Below are 21028 nucleotides of genomic sequence, written 5' to 3'. Positions count from 1 at the left end.
GATTTTCTTCATTAATCTTAATTAATGTTCTGAAGAAAAACAAAGATTTAACGGCTTTGGAAAGACATGAGGGAGAGGAGTTAATGATTTAATTTACATTTTTGGGTGAACTCTCCCTTTAAGGTGAGCATTTGGATGATCCAGAAGAGGATTGGGAGAATGTCATATGGTCAGATGAAACCAAAATATGTATAGGTGTCCTTTATACTGATGACGAGTTCAAACAGGTGCCATTAATACAGGTAAGAGGACAGAGGAGCCTCTTAAAGAAGAAGTTACAGGTCTGTGAGAGCCAGAAATCTTGCTTTTTTATAGGTGACCAAATACTTATTGTCCACAATAATTTGCTGATGAATTCTTGAAAAATCAGACAATTTGATGTTCTGGATTTTTTTTATCATTCTGTCTCTCATAGTTGAAGTGTATCTATGATGACAAATACAGGCCTCTCTCATCTTTTTAAGTGGGAGAACTTGCACAATTGGTGGCTGACTAAATACTTTTTTGCCCCATTGTATCCGACACACTCAAAGTAATTTTGTTTTTGAGAAGTGTGTGTGTTTGTGTTTAGAGAGGGAGTTGTTGTCATTAAATTATTTGTAACCCTTTCAGTCAAAATTATGCTGATAATATAATTTAATATAATATAATTTGCGATGTAAAAAGAAAAATGAAAGGCATTTGTTTTAATAGTGGTCTCAGACTTTTATACTCCTCTGTATAATTCAAAGCAACAGTCAAGTCTCAGCTTTCTGTTGATGTGTTGAAAAAGGGAAGCAAGTCTTGCATGTCGTGATGTTTTCATTTGTTTTTTTCTTAACAGCCCTATATGTTTTGAGATGATAGAGGAAGCTCACATGACAAAGTGTGGCCACAGTTTCTGGTGAGATCTTGTTCTCTAAACTGAGAGTTAACTCTCGCCCTTTTGTTTTGCATTTTCCAGACCATTTATAGCTTTCAAACAAACAATCATGTCTTTATTTCTCTTCAGTTATAAATGTATACGACAGAGTTTAGAGGACAGCAACAGATGCCCGAAATGTAATTATATCATTGACAATGTGGATCAACTTTACCCCAACTTCTTAGGTATGTGTATGCTAATGCATGTCAGTGGTTTTGTGCATACTTGTCGAATTTGATATCATTATTCTAAAACTGTCTAATTGCTTAGATGATGTGATTCTCTAATTGTTTTCCAGTGAATGAACTTATCCTTAAACAAAAACAGAGATCTGAGGAGAAGCGTCTGAAACGGGATCATCCTGTAAGCACACCATTGGCTTCCACTCATTATACAACTTAAACACATTTGATTGACACTTGCAGATGGTTTGTAGCACATTAAATTACGTCTTATTGTTTGTTTCATATGCTGTTCATAGAATGGAACAAAATGGCAGGTTTTCCAAGACGTCCTTGGCGCAGATCAAGAGAATATGGATTTAGCCAATGTCAACTACATATTAGAGTACCTGTTGCAAAAAAAGAAACAACTGGAGGCGGTTGGTATACTTTTTCCAGATAATATTACTGTTTTAACACTTATTGGGTTCTTCAGACACACTGGGAATAGCCATTTTATATTAGCGTTTTTTATTCAAATGAGTGCTGCTTAGGGCTGGACAAAATGGCTGAAAACTGTTTCACGTTATAAGTATTTCATCGATAATAGTTGTAACGATATAAAAAATGTGACGATATGTATCGTTGATGGAAACGATATGATTCGTGATATAGAGGTGTTTTATCCCAGGCTCAGCTTACTGTAGTCGGCCTGTTTATAAGGTATAATTCACCCAAACACACATTTACAAATGTACCACAAATGTAAACTCAGTCATCATAAACTCACCATCAGGTCGTTTTCGTTTCACTCCCGAACACGAATGAAGATATTCTTTCTGAAACCTGAGGGATTTCTGTCCCTCCGTCCATTTGAAGTCCATTATTCCTCTCAAACTTAAAAGATCCAAACAAATGTCATAAAGACATCGTAAAAATAACTAATGGAGTGTCTAATCCGATCCAGTCTTCTGGAGACTCGAGCGATGGCTTATGATGAACAGATTTACTCATAATGTAGTAAACACGGACCGCCAGATGATCGCAGAAACAACACGAGAGAGTAAAGGCAGAATTAAGTTCCTGGATGAGCTAAAGTTAAACATTTACAGTTTGAGACGAGCGGCCATGTTGACACGATTTCTTGCGATTAGAGCTGTGACGGATTGCATTGATCATCGGAAGCGCACACCTCAAAGTAGGGCTGGGCGATAAATCGATTTTATGGATTAATTCGAGTTTTTAGTTTACGACGATTTTTGTGAATGAAAATCGGTTTTCTCTTTAAAATCCGCCGACGCTCCCCTCTAGGCTCCCGTAATGGCTCAGCACTCCCCGCGCGCGTTTGCCACAGAGGTACACAAACAACAAGGATATCGTCAACATACAGTGTCATTCGTAATTGGTTCAGTTTTTCACAGAACAATTAACAATACCCGCTGCAAAGTGTGTTTGAAGTCTGAACGGAACCGCGCTAGGCGCTATACTCATTTAAAGCTGCGCTGACACGAACGCAGCGCGAGCTCACACACGGGCCAATCTCGTGACAGACACGATACACAGCGCTGGTGATCCAGTGAGAGACCGTTTAAATCAACACACCATCGCTACTGTGATCTAGTGGAAGCGGTCGGCGCTAGAGCTGCAACTAACGATTATTTTTTCTGTCGACTAATCTAACGATTATTTTTTCGATTAGTCGACTAATCTAACGATTAATTTTTTTACCCTTTGAAATTTTTCAAAATTCTGTGGCACCCCCTCGTATAAGTTACGCTAGAGGTGTAACAGTACAGACAGCTCACAGTTCGCTTTGTATCACGGTTTTAGGTTCACGTTTCAGTACAGTTCGGTATTTGCTATGTTCAGGGGAAAAAGGACTACTGTCAAATGAAAATAAAGAAAATAAGAACAGATAACTTAAATAGAAGCAGCAGCACAAATAAATACTATTGAGCAAAGATGAGAATAAAATAAACAATGCTTTTCAGGATTTTCAGGTAGGTCTAACATTAGTTTTTAGGTAGAGAAATGGAATTAAGTAATCAAAAGTAAAATAACCACACATTTAACTGTTTAAAATTAAAAAATAATCCTTATTAAACTTACAAAAGCTATTCAGTCAGGAGCAGTGAGTGATGTCTTTATCTTCTGTTTGACATTAAACAGACAGCAGTGAATGCTACTGCCCCTTTAAGACCAACGGATAGTCGTCGTATTTTCTGTATAAAGTTCACTTAAGGCATAGAGTAGGCTATGACATTTTGACATACTTTTTGTGAGTTTGTCCGTTTAAGCACAGGATTTGAAAGATAACTCAATATTTGCGCGCTTTGGGACGAGTGCACAAAGACAGATCTTCTCATTCGCGTCTCCTGGTTACACGGGGGTGATGACGGTGAAAATGACTGCTCATATTCGGACGTACAGCAGCACTCGCATGCGTTTTATAAAGTTTACAAAGAGAGACCGTTTTGCCCACGTTTTTCTTTTATTATCGCTGTTGTTGTAGTGTATACCTGAGGAGTCAGCACGTGTATCCATCGACAGAAACATACATACAGCATTATTTTCAAGTTACAACCCATATTAAAGATGCGTCATCAGATGCGAGATGAACCGAAGTGTAAGTGCGTCCCCGCAACTTTTGCTCGGGATCCCGGTTGGGAAACACTGGTCTGTATTGATTGACACCGCGCTGGTTTGTTTAGAATTATATGAGCGCCATGACCGCGCGCTGCCGCGTGATGAAGGCGTGTCGCAACTCTGTTATTCAACTGCTCTGGTTTTAAAAGCTATGTCATACTAAATGCGCCAAAATGCAATAAAACTTGTTTTACGGTCGAATGCAACGCGTGTGTGTGTGAGTGAGTAGACGCGCAAAAGTGCGGAGAGAGAAGTTAAGGAAATGCAGCTAAACGAATATGCGTGCGTCTTTTAAATAGCGTAAAAATGAATGAATGACGAATGTGGCGGCCGTTATTGATTATGTGGCAGTCCGCCACAAATTAGTCTATGTGTGGGAAACACTGTTTGGCCTCTGTTTAAAGTATTCCCATACTTTTGATATTTGCGGTCTAGGTTTTTGTGATAGAACCAGGAGCAGAAGCCAACATTACGCGAGATGAACGTCTGACACGACGCGTCGACGCATTTCACGAACGTCGACGTATTTCCGTAGTCGACGTCATCGATGACGTCGACGCGTCGTTGCAGCACTAGTCGGCGCACAATTCTGTTATAAACCACAGATATCAGATCAAACAGAGCTGAGCGAAGGTCAGGGGTTTCTCTCACAAATCACCAACATTCACCATGATTTACTGTAGTAAAACCACATGGATTTATTGTTGTTGTTGTCATTATTTATCTCAGGATTCGTACAACCTTTTGAGATTGAAATTCCAGCACTTTCCAATGGTTTTCAAGAGCTTCACACTTATTTCCAGCACTTCAAAGCTCTAAATATCCGATTGTAATGTTATTTTTAATGTGATGGTTTGTAAAACTAAAAGTTTAAAGGGGGTCTTGTGAAAGAAATAGTGGAATGTTTTTTTTAGTTTATTTAAAAAAAAATGTGTAATCCATTTTGTATTATTTTTATTTTAAAAAAAGATATGCAGTGCCCACCCACCACTATAACCAGCAGAAGAGCACTTATTGATTTATTAGCGATTTTCACTCCCTAATGTATGGAAAGTACGAAGTCACAGTCTCAGGAAAAACTAAACTTTTCTTCAAATTGTGACTAAATTACAGTAAAGTAAAGAGCTCCTTTAATAATCACTGAAGCTGTCGATCAGTTCAGTGTGAGACTATTGAAAAACAATGCTAATCTATATTTAATAAGAGCATAACATTTAAATTTTCCCTATACTTTTTTTGCACATTACTGTTGTTAATAAAAGTTAATTTTATCTGCATATCAATTCATAAACCTTTGATATGTATACTGTATATTGCAAAAGATATGGTGCCCATTTATACTGTGGAATAGTCGGGGTTATTCACATGCTGAAAGTTTGGCACCCCAGGTAGGCACTTCTACCAAGCTGCAAATATTTAATTTAACCTAAACAAAATAAAGTTAAAACTTGTTTTGAACAATTTCTTTGTCATCTGCAGTTTGATTTTAAGAGGGGGAAAAAATCGTTTTAAATCGTAAATCGAATTTTTGGTGAAAAAAATCGGGGATTTTTTTTGGGGGCCATATCGCCCAGCCCTACCTCAAAGTCAAAGCACAAACAGCATTTAGATCACCAGATCACATTTAGTTTTAGTAGTATGATTGTTCAAAGCATTTTAGATGGTTTATTCTTATATGTATAGTGTATTAATAGCGGGAGAGGCAGGACACTATGAGCATCGAGAAAGGAGTAATGACTGAGGGGGAAAAAAAATTATAGTTTACGGTTTATTATTGTTGAAAATAATGTATAATGATGCAATGGTGGAATATTTGTGGGTCCCAATAATACACAAATAATAATAATAATATTATTTTAATAATAAGTAAAAAAAAAAAAAAACTCATGTTGGCTTAAAATATCGGGATGCATGTAATTTTGTGAGTTCAGTATCGTGATATATACCGAAGTGTATCATTACGTCCCTATTTTTGACCCATTAAAATAAGGACCAGGAGAATAAAATATTACTTATTTTTAGGGTTGGGAACCGAGAACCGGTTCTTATGCAGAACCGATACTGATTTTTGAAAAATACCGGAACCGCGCGAAATTCCTGAGTGTCGGTTCCGAAAACGGTTCTGGTGCAAAGTGTGTGCGCAGCGCTGGGAGCATAGCCGCGAGCCGCACTCCCGCTCTCTCTCTCTCTCACACACACACTGTCTTAGCGCTGCCGCCTCCTTTCCCCTCACGTCACTTTTTTTAAATCCCCCACAGCGCGAGTCCCACAAACGCGGCGCCAAGGAGCTTGTTTGTAATCCGAGGACCATGGCTCATTAGTTTCGAAATGGTTTGGGTACAAGGTGATCGCGTTGAAAATAAAAGCATTTGTCTAGCGTTATGAGCTCATTTGAAACATTGCCGCGGCTCATTTAAGAAAATGACAGCTCTGAAGAGACGCCGCTTTAGTTCGAGGTAAGTTAGTGCTAACAATAATAAAGAAAGACGATCAACACCTTATGTGTTACCACTGAAATATAGATATTATATTTCCAAATGTAAGCCCATCTTATGCGGAATGACGCTTCATACTGTCGTCTGCTCTGGCTCTAACCTCGAGTGTTTTAGCCTGTTTACTCTTTGCAAACCTTGTGAGCGCGCAAACGCTGCGACCTCGCCCCAAATGTTTTTATTGGTTTATTAAGTACAAACAGGAAAGTTATGAAAAATTGAGTGTGAGGGATTTGTTCACTTCACACAAAAAGATTTTGTAATGAGACGGCTAACTGTAGTAGCGTTTAGTCCACTGTCTATAATAGCCTAATTTAGATCACTTTTTTTTTTAACCGACAACTTTGATCAGTTAACGTTGATACGGTCAACCATCGGTCAAACGGTCATCGGTTAACATCCCTAAAACAGAGAGAGAAAATGTAATAAGACAATTTCAGAGGTGCAAATTAGAACATGTTTATTTTAATTTCCATAAATTCCATATGGCTCGATTAATCCTGTAATATATGTATAGTACAGGACTTTTTTTTTTGACATTGCCAACCTGTAAATTCATTTGAGAGCAAGTAATAAACACAAAAAAGGATTGTTTAAAGTTGCGTATTTTGCCTTTTTCCTTTACCACTATTTGTTTAATAATTTTAATGGAACCGGAATCGGAACCGGAATCGTTAGGCGGAATCGGAACCGGAACCGGAACCGGAAAATTTCTCACGATTCCCAACCCTACTTATTTTAAACTTAAACTTCCTTTGAATATAATCCCCTCAGTTATAAAGGCAAAATATCAACACGACCATGGAAAAAAACTCAAATAATTAAAATGTAAACATAAGTCGAAAGTCACAATGAACATTCTGTCCATTTTTTTAATCACAAAATTCAAACGATAAATTTAGTTTTGACCTAATGTGACCGATCACTGTATATGCGAGTGAGCGCGATCATCTCATCATAGTCAGAGAATAAACATGAATGAACATCTGAAGGTGTGTTGAGGATACGTCACAACTCACTGAAACGCATCATATGTGGTGTAATCAGTGTAATACTGAGTATAAATTATTATATCAGCGAATTGGAATGACATAATTTTATAATTAGATTTAGGAGTTAATGCAAAAACTGCCTTATGTGAAGTTTACATGTTTGCACACAATGTGTTATTTGAGTGTTGATTATTATATCTATAAACAGTGTTGGGTGTAACTAGTTACTAAGTAATTAGTTACTGTTATTTAATTACGTTTCCCTTGAAAAAAGTAAAGTAAGGGATTACTCTTATTTTTTCTGTAATTTAATTACAGTTACTTCTGATGTAATTTAACTAAATACTAAATATAATTATACATAATTCAATAGTGGACTTAACATCAACATTTAAAGTCTAACATGTTTTTATGTATCCTTCTCACATTTGTAATACTTTGGTAAGTTAATAAGAGTAATTTTTTGTAGTTTTATATTATGTATTTGAATGAATTAAGAGCCGTTTCGTGTCTAACCTTGAATTGCTTAACTCGAGGGTTGATTTAGAAAGTAATTAAAACGTAATTAGTAATTAAATACTTTTTGGAGAGTCATTTGTACAGCAATCTAATTACACTATTGAAGATGTAATTAGTAACTAGTAATTCATTACTTTTATTAGAGTAACTTACCCAACACTGTCTATAAATAAATAATAGCAGCTGAATTTAGGGTCAAGTTGGGGTTCTGTTGTTATCTTTAATATTATAGTAATGTGCGAGTACAGGCCCCCTATAGTTTACAGCATTATCTTTATGAAATTTTTTGTTATAATTGAATTAATTTAGGTACAGACACAATTTGTTTCAGTAAACATTGATTGATATAAATAAATAAGCAATTTTATATTTATTTCTCTCTTTCCCCGAGGTACAAACCGATCCGGCAGTTTTGTGTACAGTTAAACACCTACTTGAAATTAAATACAAGAACGTGATTGTGATTTATTTGCATTATATTCAAAAAGTATATTCTATGATAGATTGTTTTTAGTAATGTTTAAATGGTGCAATATTTGTGAGTTTGATTCATTTCCTTCCAAGTGCTGTCAAGATTAATCTCTAGTGCCGTGAGAGCCCGCCCACACCTGTTCTGATTGGCTGTGCGTCTAGTTAGGGCACTGTGATGCTAAAAATATTACAATAGTGATAAAATGGGTTTTTAAGTGAAAACATCGGTCATAGTAAATAAGATCTGTCAAATATTAGTTATGTGATACATTTATAATAACCTTTATGAAATCTAAATCAGCACGAACAAGCGTTATTACATAATATAATGCTTAAAAGATTTGTTCTTGTGATGTGTGACTCCTGAAGTTGTTCTTTTGCTGATTTTTCACTGATCTCTGTCCACAGGAATCACAAGCTGCTCAGCGCCAGATCTTAATGGAGTTCCTGAAAGAAGCCAGAAGAAATAAAAGAGAGGTTTAGCCTCCACATCTGTGTTTAAAATGTTGAATAATGCAAAGTTGACAGCTATGATGCCATTAACTCATAAAGTCTCTCTGTCTTTACTTCAACAGCAACTGGAGCAGCTACAAAAAGAACTGAACTTTTTGGAAGAGGATATCAAACGAGTTGAGGTCAGTTTACTATGGATAACCAGGATCGTCTGTATCATTTTGTGGAAATTTGGATATACGATTTCTTTGATGAATAGAAAGTCCAATGCGACCGCGTTTATCTATTGTAATATCATTGTCTTTACTGTCACCTGTGATCAGTTTAATGTGTCTTTGCTGAATGAAAGTGTCACCGACCTTCACATTTTGAACCTCTAATGCGTATGATTTTTATTTAAAGGAAATGAGCGGTGTATACTCACCTGTGAGTGACATGGACCCCAACTTGGACAGTACTGTACCCCAGTTTGAAGCTCCCTCACCTGCACCCAGGTAAGACCTCACTGCATTTCATATTGATCCATATTTTTTTCCTCCACAAGTTCACACTTGTAGTTCGGTTTGTTTGGTCCGGACCAAAAAACAAAAACAAAACATATAGTCCTGGTCCGCTTAGCGTTCACACTGCCATTTTTAACAGCGAACATTAAGTTACCGAACCAAAGGCTCAGGGAGATGTTCACAACCTGATTGGTCGGCTTATATGACGTAGGAGCTGCTTACCGAACATTTAAACCAACGCTGTGTGCGGATTAAACGCCATCATTTTATGCGTGTACATATGGCATTATTTTTACCCGCTGAGAACTTACGAAGAGCTCATAAAATGTTCAAAACATTCAAAACAGCAGCAGGATTTCCTCCGTTGGATGCAGAAACGAAGATCTGCTGCAAAAGAAATGGCACATCGTCTGTACCGGCTAATAATGGGCAACACAGGTCCATTGATGAGAAGGGCCAGGTGTGCTTTTTGTGCGTTTTTTCTAGCATTTTTGAGACATGCTCGGACCAAATGTTGATGAGGCACTTACCTCCTCATTGCTCCACGTTTGCCCTCTAACGTTAACGTTACTCATTTTGGATACACCGATCGATCTTTCCGCGTCGTCAAATCAGCTGACTATGCGCCGCATCTTGTGACATTACGTCCTGTTTTTGGGTCGTTTACATGTCTTTGGTCCGTGTTGCGTTCATATATCAATCGAACCACACCAGAGTTCATTTGAAGCGGACCGAGACCCATCTTTATAGCGCTCTCGGTCCGCTTGTTTGGTCCGCACCAGGGTTCGGATGGCAGCGTTCACATGTGTTCAAATGAACCGCACTAACTGAGCAAACGCACCAGGGTTCGTTTTAATCCAACAAAACATGACAAGTGTGAACACACCCTAAATGGTTACTTCAATGATTTAGCATTAAGCTTTGTATTTAAACTGGATCATTAATGTAGTAGAAATGTGAAATTATTTTTGAATTTGGTGCATTCTAGACTGAGAAAATACTTTTTTTGTCTCATGGGGATGAAAGAACAAAGCCCAGAAGCACGATCAATCGAATATACTCCCAGGTTTCTACTGATACAAAGCTAAATTGCTGAAGTAACCCTTTAACAATTAAGAAATGAATGGCCTTTCCACACACGTGAGATGCCAAGCTGACATTTATTCATTAATTTTCCCTTTCTGTCAACAGCAGTAGCATAATAGACCCCACAGAATACATCCAGCCTCCTTTTGGCGGAAGCTCACAGGTAACCTTTTAGTTTTTTTTTTTTCGTGAATTGTTCCTGTTATAGCTATTTCATAAATCTCTTGAAGTAATGCTGATATTCACTAGGGGTGTTGAAATTAATCGTCTCAGACGAGGACGATTCGGTTCAGTAATAGACCATGACCATGAAATTTCGGCTTTTATGAACAACCCGGTAAGCACGAGCTGGAGAAGAGACACGTGCTGTGTGTAAATCAAAGCTATGATTTATCAAAACGTATGATTTATTAACACTTGGACACAGAAATGTGCCCTCTGCAAAACGGATGTAAATCCGATCTTCAGTTCCCGCACTATATGCAGATTCAACGGAGTTCACGTCAAAAAAAAACAACCAGAGGTTGAACAGATCAGTTCTTATTACCGTTGTTAAAATGATTCAATTCAAATGAGTCATTTGGTCGTGAATCGGACATTAGCAGACCTGTTGTGTGTGAATCACGGCTGTTAGAACATTGCGGAAGGTTTGTCACACAGAAAACACTTCATAACTGGATAGAAATTGTTTCCTGTTTATTTATTGTATGATGTATGTCAGCTGTTTAGCTGGTCAAACGTTTTTTGACTGCAATTCACACCGAGCAGTACTTCAAAACAGTTGTCCGAACGGGCAACGTTCAACATGGATTCGGTTTTCTGAACTTTTGATTTAGATTAATATGTGAAGTATGAGAGAGAGCTTATGTGCTTATTTTGAAGACAGAGAGAGTGCACGCAGGGTGGAGTTCTCTGCTCTTTATATGCCTTCAGCTGTGGTCTTGACCGGTCTTGAGACAAAATCCCGAGTCATCTTCGCCCGAGACGAGACCGAGTAAAAATGCGGTCGGTACCGAGACGAGACCAAGACCTTTAAAAAATGGTCTCGAGACCAAGACCGATCTCGAGTACTACAACACTAGTGTATTGGATCCGTGCATTCGGTCTTAAAGTGACAGCAGCTTTATAAAGAGCTTTGTAACTTTTCTACAAGTATGTAAATGAGTTTAAGTTAGTTGTATGCTAGTGTGTCAGATGGAGCGTCACTGACTGGCTTAAACCATGATGGCATAATGTGCATTTATACAACAATAATAAAATAATGCACTTACATAAAACAGGAAATTTATTTTTTAATACTTAAGTACTTTTGAAAAGAAATACTTCTGTACTTTTACTTTAGTAAAAATAATTTTTTACAACTTTCACTTGTAACGGAGTAATATTTGGCCAGCAGTACTTTTACTTTTACTCAAGTAATGAAGTTGTGTACTTTGTCCACCTCTGATCAGGTAATAATGCACATAATGTCAGCACAGCTAACTACAGCAGCTGGTTTAGTCCAAAAATGATCAGTACTTTTGCATTTGTTTCTGTTCGAGGTCGAATCACATTCTCACCACAAACAAACCATTCCAGAGTTCGTTTGAAAGCATACCGAGACTAATTCTTCAAGAAGGTGAAGAGTGTAACCCTAACTCTAACCCTTCAAGGAGGTCTCGGTACACTTGTTTTGGTCCGCTTTTGGTGCGCACCCGAGTGCGATTGCTGCTTTCACACCTGACCAAACGAACCGCACCAAAGAGGGAAACAAACTCTAGTACGATTCAACCGAACTAAATGAGGCAGGTGTGAAAGCACCCTTATGTGCCCAGACTTGAGTTTTATTAAATACATTCGAGAAGCGTGTTTTCTTTAACCCTTAAATGCATACCTCGGGTCGTTAGTGACCCGAGACGTCATTCACTACCCTGCTACTCATTCATTTTTTAAAGTTAGACATCAACCTTCTTAGCATTCCTCAATCAATCCATTTTAAACAATATAACAAGAAAAAAATTATATAATTATAATTGAATGCCTGTTTTTTCACTAGTTTTTTGTCAAAATTGTATAGGGTCGCTAACGACCCGAGGTGTGTAGGATTGTACGTATATATTTTTTGCACAATGATAAATTAATCTATAATGACAAAATAGGGCGCAATTCACCTTTATTCCACAAGGTGGCAATGTCTGATATGCAATGATGAAGAGACGTTTCACTCAGTTACCTCTGACAGAAAACAAAACAATAATTATAATCTGCAAAACTTGAAATGTCTCAGTGATTTACAGCAGAGAGCAAGTCCTAAACACAATCAAATGTTAGTGTCACTGTCTCTTGATGATGGATGTGGTCAAGAAGCTGTCAGGAATCAAAATATTGATTTTGAAGACGTTGATAATGAGTTTGGAGAATATGCTCGAGATCGCGAATATGAGGCAGATGCTGAATATACTGGTAAACGAGCTCTGATGAGGACAGATGATGATGGTATTAAACATCTGCTCAAACTGAATCCTTCAAGCTCCAAAAGGGAACGAAATATGCTTTATTTTATTTTTCTGTAAGTGTTAGTCTAACATCAGAAGTTTTATATATTATCACGACAGGTAGAGGTCTATCCATGTTAAATATAGATCTGGGTCGCCAACGACCCGAATATGTAAGAGTGTTTGGCGAAACAGTCATGCATTTAAGGGCTAAACAGGTAAAATTAAAGGTTCAGTTCATATAAATGACTGACAAAATTGTATACATGAGGATGCAGTGAATCGTCATTGCATCGGGATATCGAATTAAACCCAATCGATGGCATGATAATCGTAATCGAACTGAACTGTGAGACCAGTGTAGGCTCACACCCCTAATATTCACAGTTTATTGCGTTTATGTTATGCTACTTCGTTGTTGTTGTTCTCTATCTGAGGATGTTTGTTGTACCTGCTTGTTTGTTTGTTATAATGAACAGGCTGACTGTCATTTGTAACTGATTGTACTATTGTACTCCATTGTAAAGCGACCTTGGGTTCTTGAAAGACACTATAAAAAATAAACATTATTATTATTATTATTATTATTTTTAGGGTAAAAGACAGACATGGTACAACAGCACTCTGGCATCACGGCGGAAGAGACTGACGGCACACTTTGAGGATCTAGAGCAGTGTTATTTCTCCAATCGGATGTCCCGAATAACAGGTGGGTTGAGTCAAAGCAATATATACGGTTTTATAATTCTGTTTTTATATTTTACACAGTCGCTTTTCTTGTTAATAGATGACAGCAGGACTGTTAACCAGCTGGATGATTTCATGGAGTGTCTATCAAAATTTACCCGATACAACTCTGTGAGGCCTTTGGCCACGCTCTCTTACGCTAGTGACCTCTATAATGGCTCCAGTATCGTGTCCAGGTAAGGTCGCCAAAACTTCATTGAAGTTGTTAAAGGATTAGGTCACTTCAAAATGAAAATTGGTACTACCTGATACTTACTCTCCCCCATCTCGTCCACAATGTGTCTTTCTTTCTTCAATCGGGAATACATTTTTGGTGGAAAAAGTTATTTTTCTCCTCATAATGGACTTCAATGGGAACCAATGGCTGAAGGTCCAAATCAATGAGGAAGAGCTTCAGAGGCTCTGATGATACCAGAGGAATAAAGTCTGATTATCAGGCATTTACAACACAAATACACATGTATACACTTTTAACCTCAAATGCTCAACTTCGGCGTATGACATCATCACATCTGAAAGGTCACATGATGCAGGAGGAAGTACCGACCCAGTGTTAAAAAGAACGCGCAAAGACTAAATCAAACGCTCTTTACACAACTAAAGGTGAAACAACGATGGCGGACAATTTTAAAGATGAAGGAGAACATGAGAAGGAGTTTAACGGCACTTCCTCCTGCGTCATGTGGCCTTTCCAACGTGATAATGTCATGCACCAAGAAGAACAACACCGAGGTTGAGCATCTGAGGTTAAAAGTGTATTAATGTTTTATTTTACATTTATTCATTTAGCATATGCTTTTATTCAAAGCGACTTACAGCTTGGAATACAGGAAAAGATCCATCATGAAGAGGCCAAAAAGTGCCTGATATGCTAAGTTTTGGGCATTGCTTAAGCTATAAGTAGCATAAGCTAGAATAGGGAGTGAATAGGTGTTGGGAGTGGAAGAGATGAGTTTTCAGCTGTCTTTTGAAAGGTTTATTTATATATATTTTTACGGAAATTACCAAATGTGTCACTAGATCAGACTCTACTCCTCTGAGTCTCTGCAGCTCTTCCTCTGAAACTGCATTGATTTGCACCTTCATCTGTTTGTCAATCATTGAAGTCCATTATGTGGAGAAAAATCCTGGAATAATCCTCCAAAAAATAATTTCCGATGGAAGAAATAAAAAGATATGAACATCTGGAATGAGATGGAGGTGAGGAAACTATCAGGAAATGTTCATTTTGAAGGGGAATAATCCTCTAATTTAACTGCATGTTGTTGGACTAATCTTTGTTGGTTTCCTTTTTTTGGAGTAACCAGCAGAGGGTAGTATTGTATAACTGAATAACATCACAGATACTGACTGTGAGCATTTTGAAGAATATCCATTTTACAAAAGCTGAAATTGTGTGCTTTACTGTATATCCAGTTTATTACCTCCATCCCTGTTTCTTCAAGTACTATTTATTTCAAAACATCCCAATGCTTATTTTTAACCATGCATTCTCACAACTCTGTTATTAATTACACTTATTGCAGTATTCTGGACCTGAAGTACAACACTACACCTCAACAGTTATCAGCTTATTTGTATTTGAAAGGAATAGCTTGTGGTGAATCAGATATAATTTTAAAACTACTCTGACTGATCAACTGAGGCCGTTTAGGTTTTGTTCAGGCTGTTTATAAATTACTTTAAGATTAATTAAACTTGTTTGGGGGGTAAATTGGATTACATGTCAAGCTGTATGTGTCTGAGACAAGATTCAGGCTATTTATTTATAATAAAAAATTTTTTTTTCACAATTGGTAATTTACAATAAGTATTCATTTGTTAATAACATGAGAAATATATTTGTTACTGTATTTGCTGATCTTGGTTAATGTTAATAAAAATACAGCTGTTCATTTTAGTTCAAAGTGCACAACTAATGTTAACAAATACATTTTCAAATCACCAAATCAACTTGATTTAAATATGTATGATGAAAAATTAAAACAATGAAAGATTGGTGTTTTCACAAAAATATTGTGCAGCAGTAAAATGTATGAATTACATTTTAAAATGTAATAGAAAAGTTGAAAGTTATTTTAAATTGTAATATTTCGCAATATCTTTTTTTCTATATATATATATATATATATATATATATATATATATATATGTATATGTATGTGTATGTGTATGTGTATGTGTGTGTGTGTGTGATGAGACATCATGCTCGGCCAGATTTGTCTGGAACTCATGTTTTTTTCTGATGCGGAGCCGCACACGAAGTTACAAAATTTGGTCGTGAAATGGGGTCTCGCGCACTCCGCGTTGACGTCATTTTTGCCGTGCGCACCCTCACGCTCGTGCGGACGCGACGAGTATAAACGAGGCTTAAAGCTACACTGAAGTTGGCAGTTTGATAAATGCAAGTTAATTTTTCGGTTCAATCTTTGTGTGCTAAAAAGGCACATAAGTTCCTGTAGAGATAGCAATACACATTCTCCCTTTTTTTGCCAAAACAATGAAAAACGTCATCAATGTCTGAATCAAAATCTAGCTTTCCTCAGAGATGTCAAGTTCAGTTTGTGCATGATTACAAGATATAACTTTTTTTTTTAAATACTGTATCCTAAATTGTTAATAATTAAGTTATATATCGCTGAAGTAAATTTCTGGAGTGTTAAAAAAACAAAACAATGACTGAACAGTGTGTTTTGTGAACTGTACTAATATGCACCTCTTCTGTTGCAGTTTTCATCCATTTTTTATTGTTTTTGGTTGTTTTCTTCATTTATTGTGGATATTTAAAATGTTTTCTGTTTTCAGTGTTAAATAGTCTTTAGAAATAAAAGTTTATTGATCTTTGAAAGAATGTACCTGCATTATGTCATTATCATTATTTTAGATGAAAATGGTCTCAGAACGGCAATATTATCGTTTATCGCAATAATTTCTTGGCCAGCTTATCGTCCAGCGAAATGTGTTAATCATTGGCTCAAACCAACCGTAATTTCCATATTTTATGCAATATTACAACTAGCCAAAGCACATTGCTCTGCTTTCATCACGCCAACATTTTTTTCAGACATCCTTGTATCTGATCACGGGAGTCTGTTTGGATGCGTTACGGCTCTCGTCTCTTTCAGTGTCCGTGTTTGAGTGGAAGTAGAGCAGATAATGAGCATGCACTCGCTGTGCTAACACTTGTTCCGTCTCCTCTCTTTTCCCCTCTTTTGCAGCATCGAGTTTGACCGTGACTGTGATTACTTTGCCATTGCTGGTGTCACTAAGAAAATTAAAGTGTTTGAATACGGCACTGTGATCCAGGATGCTGTGGACATTCATTATCCTGTCAACGAGATGACATGCAACTCTAAAATTAGGTATAAAGAGTGTCTGAAATCAGCGGTTGGCCTGAATGTTGGATTATGCAGTGGCATAATTTCCTCTGTCTCGTCTCTTTCCAGCTGTATCAGCTGGAGTAGCTACCACAAAAATCTGTTGGCGAGCAGTGACTACGAGGGGACTGTCATTCTTTGGGATGGGTTCACGGGGCAGAGGTCAAAGGTTTACCAGGTACCCTTATGTGTCGGACTGCAGCAGATGACATTCATTATTATTTTTATTTTTTATTTTATTTCTCCTTTGTTTTACCAGGGTAGTCACATTGAGACAGTAGTCTCTTTTTCAAGTGAGCCCTGGCCAAGAAAAGGCAGCACATAGTTAAAAAAAAAAGACACATAAAAACATAAAAACAGTGATGGACACAACATAAAACATAAATACAATTTACAAGTGAGAATATTCAGGCTGTACACAACAAAAAGTCTAGACACATTCACATGTATGATGCTGAATGTCTGCCAGATACGACTTAAAATCAGAGATGGAAATAAACATGTTTAGTTTCAGATTTTTCTGTAGTGCGTTCCAGGTTGATGGAGCATTGTAACGGTATGCTGTTTTACCAAATTCGGAATGAACAGTAGGCACATTAAAAAGTATGCTATTGTTTGACCTGAGGTTATATCTATTGTTTGTTGCCAATGAAAAAACGGATAAATATGATGGTAATAATCCAGTAATTGCTTTATAAATAAAAATCAACCAATTGCGTTTTCTGCGTTTAGACAGTGGTAACCAACCAGATAAGCTGTACAAATTGCAGTGATGTGTACTATAATCAGCTTTTGTTATAAATCGTAGTGCTGAATGGTAGACAGAATCAAGTGAACGCAATACAGACTTTGAGGCATGCATATAGAGAATGTCGCCATAATCCAGAACAGATAAAAATGTGGCTGCTACAAGTTCTTTTCTAGCTTTCAAATTAAAACAAGCCTTATTTCGAAAAAAGAAACCTAGCTTTACTCTAAGTTTCTTTACCACATGCATGACATGAGGATTAAAAGAGATATTTTCATCCAATAAAAAACCTAGATATGTGTAGCATGACACCTTCTCTATTTCCTGTCCCTGTGCGGTTACAATTGGAGGTAGTGATTTTACTTTGAACTTTGAGTGCGTAAACAACATGTATTTGGTTTTTTTAGCATTAAGCACTAACTTTAATTTCCTTAAATTTTCTTGCAAGACTGTGAAAGCCTCCTGCAGTTTTATTAAAGCCTCACATGGAGAGGGTGCAGTGCAATAGATGATGGTGTCATCCGCATAAAGGTGTACATTTGCATTTACACGTTCAGAGATAGAATTTATGTAGACGGTAAACAAAAGTGGCCCTAAGATGGAGCCTTGTGGAACACCGATTGTAATTGCAGCCTTCCCTGATGTAATACCATCACATGTAATACATTGAAATCTCCCTGTAAGATAATTTTTAAACCAACTTACCGCATGTGAGGACACCCCAATTTTACCTAAACATTTTAAAAGAATGCTGTGATCCACTGTATCAAAAGCCTTAGAAAGGTCAATAAACAGTCCTGCGCTTGAGTTTTTGCAATCAATGGCAGACACAATGTCATCAATTACTTTAGTGGCTGCCGTGACAGTGCTGTGCCCCTTTCTGAAGCCTGACTGAAAAGGGGTGAGGATACAATTACAGGTTAAAAACTCTTTTAATTGTTCACTTACTAATTCCTCAAATATCTTAGCCAGTACTGATAATTTAGATATAGGGCGATAATTGTCCAATAGTGTGGTGTCCCCACTTTTAAAAAGAGGTATCACATGTGCTACTTTCCAGGATTCAGGAATAACATTTTGTTCCAAAGACAAATTAAAAATCTGAGCGAGTGGTTTGGCAATAATATCAGCTGCAAGCTTCAGGAGAGATGGATCAAGCCCATCCGGTCCAGCTGACTTTCTACAGTTTACACATTTCAATTTTGACAGGACTATTTTCCTTGTAATTGGCTTAAAAGAGAAAGTGTTAATATTTCTAACATTCAGGACCTCTGTGTCTAAGGGTTGATCTGGCATTGACTTGAAAAGATGCCCAGCAGAGGCAAAGTGCTGATTAAAGGAGTCCACTATCTCTTTTTTATCTGTGATTTGTCTCGAATCAACACTTATTTGCTTTGGTAAACTTGATGATGAGGAGTTAGATTTTAAGTATTTAATAGCTTTCCAAAATTTTGCTGGATTATGCAAATTTCTGGTTGTCTCTTCTAGATAAAACTGTGCTTTAGCTTTACGTATCTGTGCTATACATTTGTTTCTTAGGCATCGGAAGCTGGACCAATCGTTTGCTAAGCCAGATTTCCTTGCCCTAGCCCAGGCCAGGTCCCTCTCATGTAGCAGAGAGGATAATGCATCAGAAAACCAAGGGTTATCCCTCCCTTTAACCTTGAACCTCCTTAGAGGTGCATGTTTATTTAAAACTCCCATAAATAAACCCTTAAAATAAGTCCATGCCAAATCAACATCAGGAATGAATGATATTCTATCCCAATCACAATGATACATATCATGAATGAAAGCTTGTTGGTCAAAGGTCTTAAAGTGTCGTTTCTCCACTATTCTTGAAGGTGTTTTTACAGGTTTACAGTTTCTAATTATCCCAATAGCACAGTGATCACTTATGTCATTTGGGAAAATACCAACCTCTGTATATTTATCAGGTCGGTTTACTAAAATAATATCAATTAACGTGGATTTATTTAGATTTTTTGTGTTTGGGCGAGTTGGAGAATTTACTACTTGTGTTAAATTAACAGAATCACAGTAAGCCTTTAAGTCCTTTGAATCATCTTTCATCCAGTCCCAATTTAAATCACCAAGCAAAATTATTTCTTTGTGATTTACAATCTCTGTCAGCACAGCTGAGAGTGTTGATAATGTTTCTTTAAGAGCTGACGGCGGCCTATAACAACAAGCAACAATCAAACTGGTAGTTCCTAATTTCAGATCAATAGCCAGCAATTCAAAACATTTTGCGATACTCATAGTCTTCAATAGAGTGGTATGATACTTAGACTTCACGTAAATAACCACACCTCCTCCCTTACTCTTCCTATCCGCACGAAATACATTGTATCCCCTAATCGCAATATCATTATCACTAACAGATTTTTTTAGCCACGTTTCTGATAGAACAAAAATGTCTGCATTTGTCGAATTTGCCCATATCCTAACAAAATCTATCTTTGGCACTAGACTACGGATATTTAAATGTAAAAATTTCAAGCCCGATTTACTAGCGAAAACTCCTGGTGTGTATAAACATTCAGGCTCGGGTCCTGGGTTTGGCTTAACATTTCCAGCCAGCAGTAACATCAATATAATAAAACGACGTTTCCAAACATGCTTTAATATATCATCTCGTTTGATTTCACAATGCTGAAGACATGATCTTTGTCCAAAATCTATAAAATTGTCTCTAATCAAACGCAAACAAACAAGAGAAAGATAAATATCAGGTTCATGGATGAAAAATTTGGCGCAATACTCCTGTTTTGGAGTATGTGTGTGTAGTGTGTTCTTTGACGAAGTGTATGTAGTGTATCGCAAAGACGTCGTAAAGTCCTCATGATACGCACAGGTTGAACAATTTAAATCCAAAGTAAAAAGTAACAACCAGATTACCTGTAGAGTTCCCATGATGGGGAGTAACTCGTCTACGGGAGACCAGGAAGAATTCAGCGGGCAGTTTCGCAGGTATGTCCACAAACGTTTGTAAACGACGGTGTAACTTCGGCTATTGGGTGCTTGTCCATAAGCCTAGCGCGACAATATGGGAATTGTGGTAGGAAAGGGGAAATATGGAATGGGTTTATTATTTATGGGAATTATGTGCCCTTTTTAGTAGGAGAGCAATACATTTTTTTTCATTTTCCTTCTTAACTCACACACCACTACAGATCTGTGTGTCATATTTGGTAGTAAGAAACATACATGTGCCAAAAATAATGTCTGCTGTTATTAAAAGCAAAGTTTTTAAACAAAGTCTCTTATGCTCGATTTTGTTGCACAGTGTAAAGTTGGAGTTTCGCTATGTAAAGTCGGAGTTGGAAAGGCAATTAAGTTCCTGTAGAGATAGCAATACACATTCTCCTTTTTTTGCCCAAAAAAATGAAAAACGTCATCAATGTCTGAGATATGCCCGCTGTAAAGTCGGAGATGATATGCGCGCTGTAAAG

General features: G+C 37.1%; 1 protein-coding gene across 1 annotated transcript in view; it reads left to right on the top strand.

The window, feature by feature from the left end:
* The window catches only part of cop1 (COP1 E3 ubiquitin ligase), a 38759-nt gene that overhangs the window by 1109 nt on the left and 16622 nt on the right, over nt 1-21028 (top strand). The window contains exons 2-13 of the mRNA XM_067453474.1: nt 824-883; nt 992-1089; nt 1203-1267; nt 1386-1505; nt 8594-8662; nt 8761-8820; nt 9041-9132; nt 10333-10390; nt 13296-13410; nt 13489-13624; nt 16667-16810; nt 16895-17003. Of these exons, the coding sequence (XP_067309575.1) occupies nt 824-883; nt 992-1089; nt 1203-1267; nt 1386-1505; nt 8594-8662; nt 8761-8820; nt 9041-9132; nt 10333-10390; nt 13296-13410; nt 13489-13624; nt 16667-16810; nt 16895-17003 (1126 nt within the window). The remainder of the gene's footprint in view (nt 1-823; nt 884-991; nt 1090-1202; nt 1268-1385; nt 1506-8593; nt 8663-8760; nt 8821-9040; nt 9133-10332; nt 10391-13295; nt 13411-13488; nt 13625-16666; nt 16811-16894; nt 17004-21028) is intronic.

Source organism: Pseudorasbora parva, chromosome 9 (genome assembly GCF_024679245.1).
Source record: "Pseudorasbora parva isolate DD20220531a chromosome 9, ASM2467924v1, whole genome shotgun sequence".
Classification (NCBI taxonomy): domain Eukaryota; kingdom Metazoa; phylum Chordata; class Actinopteri; order Cypriniformes; family Gobionidae; genus Pseudorasbora; species Pseudorasbora parva.
Note: the sequence above shows the minus strand (reverse complement) of the source record. Positions and strands in the feature narration are given on the sequence as shown.